The 17,799-nt window shown below is 44.1% G+C and overlaps 1 protein-coding gene across 7 annotated transcripts in view; it reads left to right on the top strand.

Moving 5' to 3' along the window:
• nktr (natural killer cell triggering receptor) overlaps window positions 1-16,932 on the top strand; it is a 224,725-nt gene extending 207,793 nt beyond the window's left edge. For 2 of the 7 annotated variants that reach the window (XM_063044550.1, XM_063044552.1), the window contains 4 exons: window positions 1,925-2,017; window positions 5,812-5,871; window positions 7,347-7,427; window positions 16,345-16,909. In XM_063044550.1, the coding sequence (XP_062900620.1) occupies window positions 1,925-2,017; window positions 5,812-5,871; window positions 7,347-7,427; window positions 16,345-16,444 (334 nt within the window). In that variant the 3' untranslated portion in view covers window positions 16,445-16,909. Of the gene's footprint in view, window positions 1-1,924; window positions 2,018-5,811; window positions 5,872-7,346; window positions 7,428-16,344 lie in introns of all 7 variants that reach the window. The other 5 variants (XM_063044548.1, XM_063044546.1, XM_063044547.1 and 2 more) reach the window with 5 other exon arrangements.
• Window positions 16,933-17,799: the final 867 nt, after the last annotated feature.

Genomic DNA, 17,799 nt, shown 5'->3' with positions numbered 1-17,799 from the left:
TGCTATAACGTCATAATTCCACATGTCAATCCACGCCCTCAACTCATCCGCCTTCCCCGCAATACTCCTAGCATTGAAATATATACACCTCAGAAGATTTTTTACCACCATTCACAACCTTTCTATTAGCGGATTTGCTTGAACTTTTAACATCATTTATTTTCACCCCAGCCACTCTGAAAGCTCTGGCACTCTGGTCCCCATCCCCCTGTAAATCTAATTTAAAGCCTCCCCAATAGCACTAACCAACCTCCCTGAAAGGATATTGGTTCCCCTGTAGTTCAAGTGTAACCTGTCTCTCTTGTATAGGTCCCACCTGCCCCAGAAGAGGTCCCAATTATCCTGAAATCTGAAACCCTGCTCCCTACACCAGTTCCTCAGCCACTTGTTCCTCCTCCAGAGCATCCTATTCCTACCCTCACTGGCATGTAGCACAGGTAGCAATTCTGAGATTACCACCCTCGAGGTCCTGCTTTTCAACTTCCTACCAAGCTCGCTATACTCACTCTCCAGGACCTCCTCACTCTTCCTTGCTATGTCATTGGTACCGATGTGCACCACGACATCTGGCTGATCACCCTTCCACTTCAGAATGTCATGCAATCGATCAGAGACATCCTTGACCCTGGCACCCGGGAGGCAACAAACCATCCGGGATTCTCTGTCACGACCACAGAACCTCCTATCTGCACCTCTAACTATCGAGTCCCCTATCACTACCGCTGTCCTCTTTTTCCCCCCTCCCTCTGCACTGCAGAGCCAGACTCAGTGCCAGAGATCCGGCTACTGCAGCTTGTCCCAGGTAAGTCATCCCCCCCTCAACAGTATCCAATGTGGTATACTTGTTGAGGGGAATGGCCACAGGGGAACCCTGCTCTGCCTGCCCTTTCCTCTTCCCTCGCCTGACAGTGACCCAATTTCCTGTGCTCTGCTCCTTTGGTGTAACTACCTCCCTGTAGCTACTATCTATAATCTCCTCATTCTCCCGAATGATCCGCAGGTCATCCAGCTCCTGCTCCAGTTCCCTAACGCGGTTTGTCAGGAGCTGCAGCTGGATGCACTTCTTGCAGGTGTCGTTGTCAGGGACACTGGAGGGCTCCCTGACTTCCCACATCCTGCAAGAGGAGCATTCCAACATCCTGCCTGGCATTCTCTCTACGCTAGACAATCTGAATAAAAAACTTACCAGAACCTACCCTGGCCTCTGCCGAAGCCTGTTGAGCCAAAGCCGTCCCACTCTGACTCAGTCCACTCCGACGATGGCCGCTGTATGTGGTGGTCTGCTTTTTAAACCTTGGCGCGCTACGTCACGCGCCTGCGCAGTGCAGACCCTTCGCCCCGAGCAGTGTTTAAGAAAAAAAAAACGACTTTTTTTACCCGAATTCTTCCACTGTTCTTCAGCTGCTTGCTTCGACTGAAACAAGAACCGTTGAAATTTTCTCTTTTTAAACCTTGGCGCGCTACGTCACGCCCCTGCTCAGTGCAGACCCTTCGCCCCGAGCAGTGTTTAAGAAAAAAAAATGACTTTTTCTATTTAAGTATGTAAGCCATCAAATGTATTTATATTTATTGTGGGTTGTTTTATTATTGTGTTCTTTATCTTACTGTGTTATTTTTATACTGCATCAGATCCAGGAGTAACAATTATTTCATTCTCTTCTACACTTGTGTACTGGAAATGACATTAAACAATCTTGAGTACTTCTCATCATCGCTTTTTTAGTACTTCTCACACTCACTCATATGCTTTAGGATTAAGGGAGTCCTTTATGATTTTCTGAAATGGTTGCTAGGTATCCTTAGTTTTGTCTCATCGCAAAGCAGCTATTTTGCTGTCGCATACACTTATAGCTGGAGTGTTGAAATATCTAAAATGATATCCATGATCATTTAAATCTGCACTACGTTTTGCAATTCACTCTAGGTCACGAAGTTATAGCAGGAGTAGAAGCAGACGAAGGCACAGCAGAGATCACTCGAGCCATAGCAGTTCTTACAGAAGCTACAGAAGCCATAGGTAACCTAATTTCAAATGGCATTTATAAATGGTAGTATTCTTTCGTGCTCACAGCTGTACCACAGTAGCATTCCTAATCAGTTCAAAAAAGATGCTTTTCTGTTGAAGAGTTGTTAGAGGTGAAGAAAATAAGTGGTGATTTGAGAAAATAAGGTATTTTAGGACATGTTTATTTTCAACGTACACTCACTTAGTGGTTCCTTCAGGAGTGTACCTAATCAAGTGGCCACCAAGTGAAACCCAGTGTGGTCTTCTGTACACCGCGTTTGTAATGCGTGGTTATTTGAGTTACTGTCGCCTTCCTGTCATTCTACTCTGACTGCTCTTATTAACAAGGCGTTTTCACCCACAAAACTACCACACACTGATGTTTGTTTTTGTTTTTCGCACCATTCTCTGTAAACTCTGGAGACTGTTGTGCGCAAAGATCCCAGTTTCTGAGATGCTCAAACCACCCGTCTGGCACCAACAATCATTGAGATCACATTTCTTCCCCATTCTGATGTTTGGTCTGAACAATAACTGAACCTCTACCATGTCTGCATGCTTTAATGCATGGAGTTGCTGCCACATGATTTACTGATTAAATATTTGCATTAACAAGCAGGTGTATCTAGTAAAGTAGCCATTGAGTTTATGAAACTTCTCAGACTGGAATTGGAATGCTGAGTCCTTTTTCTGATTAAAGGCATCACCAATGAGAAGAGGCTTTTCTTTGTTGTGCAGAGGACAGATAAAGACTTCAAACAGATGAATTGCTTTCAGTGTACTTCTATTTATGAGTGGGATGTGGATTTATTTGGGTAGTCAGAATTTATTGACCATCCCCATTTCCAGAGGTTAGTCTATAAGAGTGCCATTGCAGCCTTAATGTAATGCCTGAGAAAATGGAGTTCTTAGTTGTCTAGAGAAGCACGAAACAGGAAAGCAATTAAATACTGGTGAACAAGGCGATTACTTTTGTGTGATAACACTGGAGGGGCTGCAGATACAAATGAAGGTTTGAGATACAAGGGCTGTTTTCTTCCTTTCACAAAAAAATATGTTAAGGATACAACTTGATTGAGTCCAGAGCTGTGAAGGATTATGTCAAGGAAAATAAAGGTTGTTTCAGTTAGGTGGGAGTATGATAATGAGAGGGCATAAATTTCAAATAATCACCAAAAGAGCTGACAGCAATTTTAGGGAAACTTCTTCACTCAGAGGGTGACAATATCCACCAATTACTTTGGCACTCACGGAGCACTATTGTAGATTTTGTGCAGAGCAAACTCAGTGCTGGTGTTTTCATGTCATGAAAGCATACGGTGCATTGGCTTTCATCAATCGTGGGATTGAGTTTAAGAGCCAAGAGGTAATGTTGCACTATATAGGACCCTGGTCAGACCCCACTTGGAGTACTGTGCTTAGTTCTGGTCGCCTCACTACAGGAAGGATGTAGAAACCATAGAAAGGGTTAAACACCATCTGCCATTTCTCCTGTCATATCTTCAACTTATCTATCCTATTGTATTCTTTGTCAGTCATCTATTCTATCCACAACATCACCAATCTTTGTATCATCTACAAACTTAATGACCCACCCATCTACATTTTCATCCGGGTCATTTATATACAGCAGAGATCCCAGTACAGATCCCTGTGGACCACTAATCACCAGCTAGAATAAGTCCCTTTGACCACTACCTTCGGTCTCTATAGACAAGTCAGTTCTGAATTACTATTGATCCCACGCATCTTAATCTACCGAATGAGCCTCCTATGAGGGACCCAGTCTGGCCCACATCATGTTCCTTTGTGCACCAAAGGTGTAGACTCTGAGTCTGAGGAGTAAATGACAAAATAGTGTCAACACTCCCAGTTTAATTAGAACAATACGGCTTATCTTCCAGATTTGTAGAAAGTTGTTAGTGAGATTGGAGACGGGGGAGGGGGTGCAGCATAATGTGTCACCGTAAGAACAGGGTTCGATTGCTGCGCAGGTTGACTCTGTGGTTAAGAAGGCATACGGTGCATCAGCCTTCATCAACCGTGGGATTGAGTTTAAGAGCTGAGGAAGGAGATTTACAAGGATATTGCCTTGATTGGGGAGCATGCCTTATGAGAATAGGTTGAGTGAACTCGGCCTTTTCTGCTCGGAGCAACAGAGGATGAGAGGTGACCTGATAGAGGTGTACAAGATAATGAGAAATTATTACTATAAATTATATTTAGAAATTAAACCTGACGCTGTTGTAAGTACTCAGCAATTCAAGCAGCATCCATGGAAAGGGAAGCACTTAACACTTCAGGCTGATGGCATTATAGAAGATCATGTTTTGACATTGTATTTTTTGGTCTACATTACAGAAAAGCACAACTTAACCTTTTTGCCTCCACTTTTTTATGTCACTCTTTATCTCCTCAATCATTAGGCCTTAGAACATTAACATCTTCATCACCATTTGCAATCCCTGAGAATCCCGGGGAATCTCAGTCCCCACTCCCATGATTTGATAGAGATATGTAGATCGTCAATCAAGCCTTGATGGCTAAAAAGGTCATTGAATGAGCCTTGAATCATAAACAAGAGAAAACCTGCAGGTGCTGGAAATCCAAGCAACATGCACAAAATGCTGGAAGAACTCAGCAGGCCAGGCAGCATCTATGGAAAAGAGTACAGTTAGTATTTCAGGCCGAGCGACTCTTGAATCATCCTGTTGAATCGGTTTGCTCCAATGTACTCTATTCAGGCCAGGGTTGCTGTCGTAGAACATGGGATATAGAACATAAACAGTATGGCATAGTTCTTTAGCCCATGGTATTGTAGTGACCTTCTAACCTACTTCAAGATCAGTCTAACCCTTCACTCCCTTAAAGCCCTCCATTTTTTTAATCATCCGAGTGCCGATCTAAGTCTCTGAAATATCCCTAATGTATCTTCCTGGCAGAGTGTTCCATGTAGTTACTACTCTCCGTATCTTAAAAAAAACACCTCTGTAATTTCCCCCCCCCCCCCCAAAACTTTGCTCTAATCACCTTAAAATTATGCCCCCTCACATTTCTGCCCTGGAAAACCATTGAATGACCCCTGCATCTTGCGAGCAGAATCTGTTGCAACCCTGATGCACTGTGCGCTCTAATACTTGTTGGTAGTCTCCATGTCTGAACATAGCTTGAACAGGATGAAGTTGGAACTCTGAGGTATTTAATACTTCTGACAGAGAGTCTGGTGCAGACAAAGCACAAGCATTTGTCTTCGGCAGATAACCTAAGCAAGCAAATATATTTATTTAGCAGAAACATTCATTTCAGCTTGCAAGAAAAATGCTGTGAATGATTAGAACCTGATTTCCCATACAGTTGCACCTAAATACCAAGGTGACGACAGCCGTGAGTTCTATGCCATGTTTTGGAAGCTGTAGGCTACTGTCAGCAGCCGCTGGCACAGTCATCGCAGGCAGGTATTGAGAATGCAAGCAGTTCTCTGTGGGTGGAAGGAGTTACCTCGAGCTATTCTCCTTGCCTTCCTACCCACTAAATATGTTTCCGTAGAGCAACATCAGTTACTGTTAATAGCACCTTCACGTCTCCCAGCTGTGCTTCTGGTGGACTGTGACAGAAAGTTGCCTCAGATTATAACCCTACTCTTGACTGGTTACCAGCTGGCTAGTGGAGAGAGGGAGGGGAAGGGTATACAAAACATAGCCTTGACCTGGATGTAGGTATGTAACAGATGGTGCAGACTGGAAGCAGTTTTTGGGATTGTGTATTTCGTACCTGCTCACTTACACTTGTTTCTGTTTCTCCAACAGTAGAACATACAGTCACAGCCGCTCCAGAAGCCTTTCTTCCAGCCGTCACCGGAGATCTCGGTATGTATCCAGTGGAGGCTACTGCTGTAAACTCAAGTACTGAATGTTGGCACCTTCTCCTCACCTTGGGATGGCTTACAGTCCCAGAACATCCCAGGTCCCACACAGTTACTACTATCACTTTAGGGCAGCTTTGTGAAAGAGGAATTGGAATTGGTTTATTATTGTCACATGTACCAAGATGCGATGAAGAGCTCACACCATTATGATGATGATGCTGGAAGCATGGAGACACTTGTGGGCTGCCCAGCACGATCCCCACTGATTTGATTTGATGCAAACGACACAGTATGTTTAGATATTTTCAATGTACTCTACATGTGGCAAATAAAGCTGATCTTTAGATCTTTACAGAGTGCATTGAGATAGCACAAGGTAAAACAATAACAATGCAGAATGGTGCAGGTAGATAATAAAGTTGCAAGTTCATAAATTGTGAGGTTGAAATTCTATGTCTTTGACCACTTGCAGGGAAGTGGACTTCGGCTTTCCTCCAGGATAAATAGAACATAGAAATCAACAGCACATTACAGGCCCTTCGGCCCATAATGTTGTGCTGACCATGTAACCTACTCTAGAAACTGCCTAGAATTTCCCTAGTGCATAGCCCTCTATTTTTCTAAGCTCCATGTACCAAATGTTTTGATTTACGAGCTGGGTAATGGTCGTCCATGCTCCTGTGTCCTCCCATGCAATGGATGTGATTAATTTTGTTTTTCAAGTCAATAGGTTCCCAGGAAGTAGTGGAGAAATTTACCTCATGGTGTCAAGTACCTTGAGTAGTTTTTTCTCGTTAAGGTTTGTATAGTGTCAGTGGCAGTTCTCAGAGAAAGCCCTTGGAATGTAATGGACCAGGCAACACACACAGTGCTGGAGGAACTCAGCAGATCGGGGAGTGTCTATGAAGGGAAGTAAACAGTTGGTACGAGACCCCTCATCAGATATTGAGTCTTGATGAAAAGGTCTTGGCCAAGATGCTGTTTATTTCTTCCATAGATGCTGTACGACCTGCTGAGCTCTTACAACGGGGGTGTTATCTCTTGGTCATCAGCCAGAGGATGTGGAGCAGGACCTTCTGCTTACAGACCATGATGCCAAGGAAGGATGTCTAAGGCAGCTTACCTACCTCCCCCCACCCCCCAGTCATCTCTCTGTTTCCCTTTGCCTGATCTACTGAGTGCTTCATTTGTAGGTGTGAACGGCCTCTGCGTACCCTGCAGCGAAACTCACCACAGCTCACACTGTGCAATTTGATTCACCATGGCTCTTGGTGCAGTAGAAATTATTCCATTAGCTTCTTTGATAAGTGCTGGAGTGCAGTTAATGGTGAGAGTGCATTAACTGGATGCTCGAGCTCCACTGAAGTGCTTGATAGTATCCTCCGAAACTCTCTTCCATGAAGTGCTGTCACAGTACACTTACAGAGGAGATGCTTTGTGGTAATTGCTGAGATATTTTTCCCCTCTTGTTTCCAGGTCAGATTCATATGATAGTTACGATAGTAGGAGCAGGAGTCGGAGTCGAAGCCGCAGTTACCACAAATCTCGAAGGTCCAGGTAAGAGAGTATTCCCGCTGTCTGCATTAACCTGCCACCTCTCCCAAAACAACAGCCTTTTCTTTCGAAGTTATATCTACTTTCTGCCCTTCTCTCTATTTCAACCTCGTTATGTACAGGTGTAGTGAAACACCAAGTCCCAGCAAGGTCAGGGACTGTCCCCCTTCTCACCTAATATCCTGAAATTTCTCCTACCAACACATCAGTGAAGGGGGATTAGGAGATGAGACCCAAGCTGCTACGTTTCGTGTTGGAATGGCTCTAAGCAGATCTGTTACAATCATTCTGCTCCTTTCAATCTCATTTCTAAGACTTTTAAGAATTACTAACAATGTTCTTTTAAATCTGCTATTTAACCATAACACTGTATTTGCATTCTGTTACTGCTTTTCTCTTGTACTACCTCGAAGCACTTGTGTTTTGAAATGATCTGAATGGTGTGTAAAGCAGCTTTTCACTGTGCTTGTGACAAACCAATTACCATTAAACACGACAGCACAATACAGATCCTTTAATCTACTCCGAGGGAGGGTTTAAACTAATTTGCAAGGGGGATGGGATTCGGAGCGATAGAGCAGTGGAAGAAGTGCATGGAGTAAAGCCAGATCTAACATATAGAGAGGCTTTGAGGAAAGAGAAGCTAAAGAAGGGTTAAAGTGCATGTATTTCAACGCAAGAAGCATCAGGAACAAGGGCGATGAACTGAGAGCTTCGATACATACATGGAATTAGGATGTAGTGGCCATTACAGAGACTTGGCTGACATCAGGGCAGGAATGGATTCTCAATATTCCTGGATTTCAGTGCTTTAAAAGGGTTAGAGAGGGGGAAAAGAGGAGGAGGGGTGGTATTACTGGTCAGGGATACTATTACAGCTACAGAAAGGGTGGGTAATGTAGCAGGATCCTCTTCTGAGTCAGGAACAGGAAGGGAGCAGTTACTCTATTGGGGGTATTCTGTAGGCCCCCTGGTAGCAACAGAGATACTGAGGAGCAGACTGGGAGGCAGATTTTGGAAAGGTGCAAAAATAATAGGGTTGTTATTATGGGTGACTTTTAATTTCCCTAATATTGATTGGCACCTGATTAGTTCTAAGGGTTTAGATGCGGCAGAGTTTGTTAAGTGTGTCCAGGACGGATTCCTGTCACAGTATGTTGACAGGCCGACTAGGGGGTATGCCATACTAGATCTAGTATTAGGTAACGAACCAGGTCTGGTCACAGATCTCTCAGTGAGTGAGCATCTGGGGAACAGTGACCACCACTCCCTGGCCTTTAGCATTATCATGGAAAAGGATAGAATCAGAGAGGACAGGAAAATTTTTAATTGGGGAAGGGCAAATTATGAGGCTATAAGGCTAGAACTTGCGGGTGTGAATTGGGATGATGTTTTTGCAGGGAAATGTACTATGGACATGTGGTCAATGTTTAGGGATCGCTTGCAGGATGTTATAGATAAATTTGTCCCGGTAAGGAAGATAAAGAATTGGTAGGGTGAAGGAACCATGGGTGACAAGTGGGGTGGAAAATCTAGTCAGGTGGACGAAGGCAGCAAACATGAGGTTTAGGAAGCAAGGATCAGGTGGGTCTATTGAGGAATATAGGGAAGCAAGAAAGGAGCTTAAGAAGGGGCTGAGGAGAGCAAGAAGGGGGCATGAGAAGGCCTTGGCGACTAGGGTAAAGGAAAACCCCAAGGCATTCTTCAATTATGTGAAGAACAAAAGGATGACAGGAATAACGGTGGGACCGATTAGAGATAAAGGTGGGAAGATGTGCCTGGAGGCTGTGGAAGTGAGCAAGGTCCTCAATGAATACTTCTCTTCAGTATTCACCAATGAGAGGGAACTTGATGACGGTGAGGACAATATGAGTGAGATTGATGTTCTGGAGCATGTTGATATTAAGGGAGAGGAGGTGTTGGAGTTGTTAAAATACATTAGGACGGATAAGTCCCCGGGACCTGATGGAATATTCCCCAGGCTGCTCCATGAGGTGAGGGAAGAGATTGCTGAGCCTCTGGCTAGGATCTTTATGTCCTTGTTGTCCACGGGAATGGTACCAGAGGATTGGAGGGAGGCGAATGTTGTCCGCTTGTTCAAGAAAGGTAGTAGGGATAGTCTGGGTAATTATAGACCAGTGAGCCTTAACGTCTGTAGTGGGAAAGCTGTTGGAAAAGATTCTTAGAGATAGGATCTATGGGCATTTAGAGAACCATGGTCTGATCAGGGACAGTCATCATGGCTTTGTGAAGGGCAGATCGTGTCTAACAAGCCTGATAGAGTTATTTGAGGAGGTGACCAGGCATATTGATGAGGGTAGCGCAGTGGATGTGATCTACATGGATTTTAGTAAGGCATTTGACAAGGTTCCACACAGTAGGCTTATTCAGAAAGTCAGAAGGCATGGGATCCAAGGAAGTTTGGCCAGGTGGATTCAGGATTGGCTCGCCTGCAGAAGGCAGAGGGTTGTGGTGGAGGGAGTACATTCGGATTGGAAGGTTGTGACTAGTGGTGTCCCTCAAGGATCGGTTCTGGGACCTCTACTTTTCGTGATTTTTATTAACGACCTGGATGTGGGGGTAGAAGGGTGGGTTGGCAAGTTTGCAGATAACACAAAGGTTGGTGGTGTTATGGATAATGTAGAGGATTGTCGAAGATTGCAGAGAGACATTGATAGGATGCAGAAGTGGGCTGAGAAGTGGCAGATGGAGTTCAACCCAGAGAAGTGTGAGGTGGTACACTTTGGAAGGACAAACTACAAAGTAAATGGCAGGATACTTGGTAGTGTGGAGGAACAGAGGGATCTGGGGGTACATGTCCACAGATCCCTGAAAGTTGCCTCACAGGTACATAGGGTAGTTAAGAAGGCTTATGGGGTGTTAACCTTCATAAGTTAAGGGATAGAGTTTAAGAGTCATGAGGTAATGATGCAGCTGTGTAAAACTGTGGTTAGGCTACGCTTGGAGTACTGTGTCCAGTTCTGGTCGCCTCACTATAGGAAGGATGTGGAAGCACTGGAAAGGGTACAGAGCAGATTTACCAGGATGCTGCCTGGTTTAGAGAGTATGGATTATGATCAGAGATTAAGGGAGCTAGGGCTTTACTCTTTGGAGAGAAGGAGGATGAAAGGAGACATGATAGAGGTGTACAAGATAGTAAGAGGAATCGATAGAGTGGATAGCCAGCGCCTCTTCCGCAGGGCACCACTGCTCAATACAAGAGGACATGGCTTTAAGGTAAGGGGTGGGAAGTTCAAGGGGGATATTAGAGGAAGGTTTTTTACTCAGAGAGTGATTGGTGTGTGGAACGCACTGCCTGAGTCAGTGGAGGAGGCAGATACACTAGTGAAGTTTAAGAGACTACTAGACAGGTATATGGAGGAATTTAAGGTGGGGGGGTTATATGAGTGGCAGGGTTTAAGGGTCGGCACAACATTGTGGGCTGAAGGGCCTGTACTGTGCAGTACTATTCTATGTTCTAAATCAACCTAACCCTTACGACATCATCATCATCAATGTTATCTGCTGTGTCGTAAGTCGTAGGCGATCATGGTTTTCTGACTATGATTGTTCTTGGCAAGTTTTTCTGCAGAAGCAGTTTGTCATCGCCACTTTCTGGGCGATGTCTCTACTCTTTACAAGACAGGTGACCCCAGCGCCCCCCCCCCCCCCCGCCATTATCAATACTTCTCAGAGATTGCCTGGCGTCAGTGGTCACATAACCAGGATTTGTGATATGCACCACCTGCTCATACAACCGTCTACCACCCTGACCGGGTGCTAAGCAGTTGCTACACCTTGCCCAAGGGTGACCTACAGGCTAGTAGAGGGAAGGAGTGCCTTACATTTCCCTTGGTAGAGATGTGTCTTCGCCCTGCCAGCCCCTCCTCCCTTATAACTCCCCATTTTTCTTTCATTCCTATACCTTTCTAAGAGTCTCTTAATGTCTCAAAAATATCTGTCTCTACCACCATCCTTGACACTACTGTGTGTGTGTGTGTGTGTGTGTGTGAATGTGTGTAAAACAAAAACCTACCTCTGACATCCCCCCATACATTCCTCCACCTCTGCCCATGACCACCTACCTCTCCAAGAGACACTAAGGACAATTGCGGTTTCCCGAATGCAGTGATTGCAGACCTTCCTTTTCTTGACGGTCTTTAACATAATAATGTGCCCATAGACCCTCCACAGAGACACAGTACAGCACAGTTTGATAAAGCTGCAGGGCAGGTTTTCACACAGGAAAGTGATACGTGGAAGGAATCCCGACTGCTCAAAGCACAGCCATTGACAGTTTTAACCAGGTGTCCATGGTAAGTCAGTCAGCACACGAGGGATAAGGAGCTGAGCATGAATAGTCACAGACAGCAGTGTTTTGGATAAGTACAGCTTGCAGTGGATAGAATGAGGGAAGTCAGAATCATCAGCAAAGTGCACTGATTGGCTTTAAAAATAGCAAAGGCACAAATGAGGATTTTAGTAGATAGGTGAAACATGGAACAAGTTGGATGGAGGTGGGTGGTTTCAGTAAGGATAGGGATTTGTTATCCAAAGTTTGTCTCAGGATTTCTTGGACAGCCAAGGCTGCAAACACTCTGGTTCCAGTCAGGCAGAGAGAGGGAGTTGTGTACGATGACATTGACTGGGACTTTACCTAGCTATCTTCTGATGTGGATAATTTATAATTAAGCACAAGAAGAGGAGTCGGGCTTTGGAGAGAGCAGAGGGACCAGCCATCTCTGGCGCAGCAGTTCCACATTGGACTAATCCAGGCACCATGATACTGATCCCACCAGGATAGAATGAGGCTTGACAGCTGGTCAAATGCCTTTTCAGAATCTAAATATACTGCATCTACAGATATCCTCTCTCCTGTTACATCCTCAGAGAATTTGTGCCAATTTGTCACGATTTACCTTTACTTAAAAACTAAGTTTAATTGCATTCAGTCTTCTCTTAATGATTACCTCTTTCCTCTTTGAGGTATGTCTTTCCTCTTTGCTTTATGTCTTATCTCTGTGTTTGCCCAGTCCACGTTGGATAACTCCTCTCACATACTTCTATAAGTGCCCATATTTAATTTGAAGACACTGGTTGTGGACCTATAATGTTCATCCTCAAGCTGTTTTTGGAATTGTGCTTAATTACACCTTGGAGTTCTTTCAACACAAGATCTCTTATTAATCATTGCTCATTACGTAAAAACAAATCTCAAATAACCCCTATAGGAGTAGCCTCTGCAATGTACTGCTGTGAAAAGCAAACAACACATTCCATGAATTCTTTTACTATACCCTTACTGGTCTAATCAAGATGTAGATTAAAATTGTCCATGATACTTGCAGTTCCCTTCAAACAGGCTCTTGTTATAAAGATAAGGAGTAGCTTTATTTGTCGCAGTACATGGAAGCACATTGAAATGTGTTGTTTGAATTAACGGCCAACACAGTCTGTGGATGTGCTGGGGGCAGCCCGCCAAGTGTTGCCATGCTTCTGGTGCCAACATAGAATGCCCACAACTTGCTAGCCCTAACCTGTATGTCGTTGGAACGTGGGAGGAAATCAAAGCACATGGAGGAAACCCACACAGTCATGGAGAGAACATACAAGCTCCTTTCAGACAGTGGTGGGAAAGAATTACACTAACCGCTACACATTTATCCCCATTTATGCTCTGACTGACCTACTGAGTTCACATTTTGGTGGTCTACAGTCTACTTCCACACATCTTCCTTCCCCTGCTGTTCGTGATTTCAACCCAAACCAATTCCACGTCACTATCTGATTACAAACAGAAATTCTGCAGATGCTGGAAATCCAAGCCAGACGCACAAAGTGCTGGAGGAACTCAGCAGGCCAAGCAGCATCTATGGAAAAGAGTACAATTGATGTTTTGGGCAGAGACATAGTGTGTGTTGCTCACTTCACTATCCACTGCCTTCATATCCCAACTCTGCCCTGCTGTGGTATAGTGCATAATTAACACCACCAACCCACTCCCTTTTCCCTCAGCCCGTTTGGGAAAGGTGAAATATTGAGAACTCAGTCTTGCAGCCACATTTCTGTAGTAGTTGTTGAGTCATACTCAAATGTTACTTTCAATTCATCTGTCTTGTTGCAAATGCTGTGTGCACACAAATAAAGAATGTTAAGCTTTGATTTTTTTAAAATTTGCAGCCCTGGATTTGTTCTGTTTTGCATATTATCATTTACATCCTCTGCCTTGGCCTATTGCGCTGTGACTGTCGGCCTTCTCCTCACTCTTTCGTGCCACTGCTCCTGATTTATTAAAACCTCCTGTTTGTGCAGCCCTCCGCCGTCACAGTTAGTTTAAGTTACCCTCTGCAACGCTAGTTAATGATTCACTACGACGCTGGTCCCAGCACGATTCAAATGGAGTCTGTCCCAACGAACAGCTCTCTCCTTCCCTAATATCAGTCCTAGTGTCCTGTGAAACAGAATGCATTTCTCGCCCTCAGTAGGATTTGAGGCATGCATTTACCTCTTTAATCCTATATACCCTTTAACAATTTGCATGTGGCTCAAGTAATAATCTGGAGATTATCACCCTTGTGATTCTACTTATCAGTCTTGGCCAGAGCTCCCCACAATCCGTCAGCAGAACTTCCTTGTCATAGCGATGTTGTTAGTGCCATGATCACCTTCCCTTTCCAAGTTCCTCTCCAGTCCAGAAGAAATGTCCTTGGCACGTAAGCATGTACCACCAGGCACAGACGCGACTTCCATCCTACTGGTATCCGACTATTGAATGGATCTCTTGTACGGATAAGATGAATTCTTGACCTCATAATGACTTTGTCATTGTCTTGCATCTTATTGTCTGATAGCACTGCACTTTCTCTGTAACTATCACACTATATTGTTATTGTTTTTCCCTTGTATTACACTGATGCACTGATGTGATGAAATGACGTGTATGGATGGCATGCAAAACAGATTTTCACTGTACCTCAGTACATGTGACAATAAACCAATTAACTAAAGCACCAAGCAGGCATGTCGTTAGGAACTCTGTTTGCTTCAGTCTATTCCCCTTGCTATGCTATCTCCTATAACTACATTCTTTCTCCTTTGACTTTAGTGTCTCCCTGTGCTGCGGCAGTTTGCAAATCCTCTCTGCAGTCCCCAGTCTCGTCCAGACAGGGAACAAGAACCTGTACCTGTTAGATGAGGGTAAGGGCTCCTTTGGGCCCCTTTCCTGCCTCTTCTGCAGTCACATCATAATGTCCCTGACCATTCACTGGTTTAAAGGCAGTCAGTGTAAGATGCATGACTGCCCTCTGAAGTACCATGTTGAGTCCAGATAAGTGTCCGTCTCCCAGATTTGTGGTAATGTTTTTAGCTCTACTGCAGCTCATTAGGTCTGAGGCTCAGGTCCCACACCACCAGGTTCAGGAACAGTTATTATTCTTCAACCATCAGGCTCCTGAACCAGTGTGGATAACTTCACTCACCTCAACACTCAATTAATTCCACACCTATGGAGTTAGCTTCAAGGACTCTACAACTCATGTTCTCGGTATTACTTATTTACTTCTATTGCACTATTTGTCTTTTGCACATTGGTTGTTTGTCACTCTATTCATATATAGTTTTTCACAAATTCCATTGTACTTTATTTTCCTGTGAATATCTGCATGAAAATAAATCTCAGGGAAGTATATGGTGACATATACGTACTTTGATAGTAAATTTGCTTTGACTTTGACTTTCACTTGAGCTAAAATTTCTTGGGCATCCTTTCGTACATTTTTACTAGAGCACTATGAGTGAGATGGCTAACTGGTACCCATTGGAAAAGGTCTTATAAGACCATCAAGCCTCCCTGGTTCAGGCATTAAACCTTGCCTGTCATCAGCTTAAGATAATGCAATATCATAAGACATAGGAGCAGAATTGGGCCATTCAGCGCATTGAGTCTGATCCATCATTCCATCATAGCTGATTTATTATCCCCCTAAACCTCATTTTCTTGCCTTGTCCCCAAGTTCTTTGATGTCCTGACTAACCAACAACCTGTCAACCTTCATTTTAAATATACCCAATGACTTCCACAGCCATCTGTGACAATAAATTCCGCAGATCCATCACCCTCTGTTTAAAGACATTCCTCTTCATCTCTGTTCCAAAGGGACATCCTTCTGTTCTGAGGCTGTGTTCTCTGGTCTGAGACTCCCCCGCTATAGGAAATATCCTCTCCACATCCACTCTATCTAGGCCTTCCATTATTTGATAGGTTCAAATGTGATATCCCTTTATTCTTCTAAACTCCAAGGAGTACAGGCCCAGAGCCATCAAACACTTCTCATATGTTAATCCTTAACCCGGGATCATTCTTGTGGACCTCCATTCGTCCTTCTCCAAAGTTGGCACATCCTTTCTTCAATAAAGGGGCCCAAAGCTGCTTAATACTCCCAAGCATGATCTAACCAATGCCTTATAAAGCCAAAAGATATGGGAGCAAAATGAGGCTATTTGGCCCATTCAGTCTGCTCTGCCATTTCATCATGGCTGATCTATTTTCCCTCTCAACCGCAATCTCCTACCTTCTCCCAGTAACCTTTCACACCTTGACTACATACATCCAATGACCTGGCCTCCATAGCCATAAGTGGCAACGATTTCCAGAGGATTTCAACATCCTCTGGCTAAAGAAATTCCTCTTCATCTCTGTTCTAAAGGGACATCACTCTATTGCCAGAAGATGTAAGCCTCAACATTACATCCTTGCTTTTATATTTTAGTCCTCTCGAAATGAAGACTAACGTTAGTATGGCAGTAACTCATCACGTGAAAGATTCTTGCTTCCTCGGTCACACTGAGAAGTTGGACAAGACAAGGGTTAATTATGTCCTTTCTTTTCCCCCACCCAAACGGCAACACTTCTCTTGGGCAGAAGCCGGGACAGAAGCTACAGGTCGTACCGCTCGTACAGCAGAAGCGACCGGAGTTACTCCCACCACCGGAGCCACAGCGAAAGCAGCAGGTACAGCTGACGGACAGACCTCCAGCCCTCATCCTCGTGGAACACTTCCCTCCTCCTCCTCTCCTTGCACCGATCCGGAATTATTTATTGGCGACCGACTCATTCGAGCCTTTTCTTTAAACTTCGGGAGAAACTGCAGTGAATTGGAAATTCATGGTTAATGCTGCAGTGAGCGGGTGGGAGGAAGAGGGGAGGCTCTTTGATCTTTGTTTTTTTTTTGCAAATTGTATTGAATTAAACTCTTTACAGCTCTTGCTGAGAGGAACTGTAATTTGTACCTGCAGTTTTGTATGTAAGCAATAGTATTTACACTTATGTACTGTACTTACCTGCATTATTCTGTCACAGTTTAAAGGGAAAAATAGTAAATTTTCATAATTCTACCTGGTCTCCATCCATTTTTAAAAAGGTAGATTACCAAAAAAAAATTAAAAGGTATATTTTGAAATGGTTTGAACATATTTGTATGGAATTATTATTGTAGGCTGATGAATTACAGAATTGTTTACAACATACAGTGGGAAATCACAAAAAAATAGAATCAACAGTGGGCCTCTCTCCAAGCCTGCCCTCACATCAGGTATGATTATGGCTGATCTGTGCCGGTTTCACCTCCTCTGCTGCACCAGTTCCCCATAACCTTTACTTTGCAAACACGAGATTTTGCGGAAATGCGTAGAAACTTCTTCCAGTGGGGGAGTGAGTCTCTAAATCCACTGTCCCGAAACTGGTGAAGGCCAGGTCATTGGAGTTATTGAAGGTGAAGATAGACAAATATTTGAAAGAACAACAAAGTAAAGATCAAAGATGAGGCCACGCTCAGGTTGCAGGAGGAACACCGCATGTTCTGTCTGCTTAGTCTCCAACCTGACAGCATGACGTCGAACTCTCAAACTCCAGTCATTTTTCCCTGCTCCCCCTTCTTTTTCCACTCCCCATTCTGGTTCCATTCTCACTCCTTCTCATCACCTGCCCATCATCTCCCTCCAGTGGCCCTTCTTCCCTTTCTCTGATGGTCCACTCTCCTCTCCCATCAGATTCCGTATTCAGCTCTTTACGTCTTCCACCCCTCACCTTCCAGTTATTCACATTGTCTTACCTTTCCCCCTCACCCACTCTCACCTGTCATCTGCCAGCTTGTACTCCTTCCATTTCCCCCCAACATCTTATACTGGCTTCCACCTCCTTCCTTCCCAGTTCTGATGAACGGTCTCAGCCCAAGATGTTGACTGTTTATTCCTCTCCATAGATGCTACCTGACCTGTTGAGTTCCTCCAGCATTTTATGTGTGATGCTCTGGATTTCCAGTATCTGCAGAATCTCTTGGTTTCTCCTCCAATACCTTATGCACTATTTTATCAAATG

This window comes from Mobula hypostoma, chromosome 3 (genome assembly GCF_963921235.1).
Source record: "Mobula hypostoma chromosome 3, sMobHyp1.1, whole genome shotgun sequence".
NCBI lineage: Eukaryota > Metazoa > Chordata > Chondrichthyes > Myliobatiformes > Myliobatidae > Mobula > Mobula hypostoma.
The sequence above is the reverse complement of the archived record's forward strand: the minus strand, read 5'-3'. Positions and strand labels throughout refer to the sequence as shown.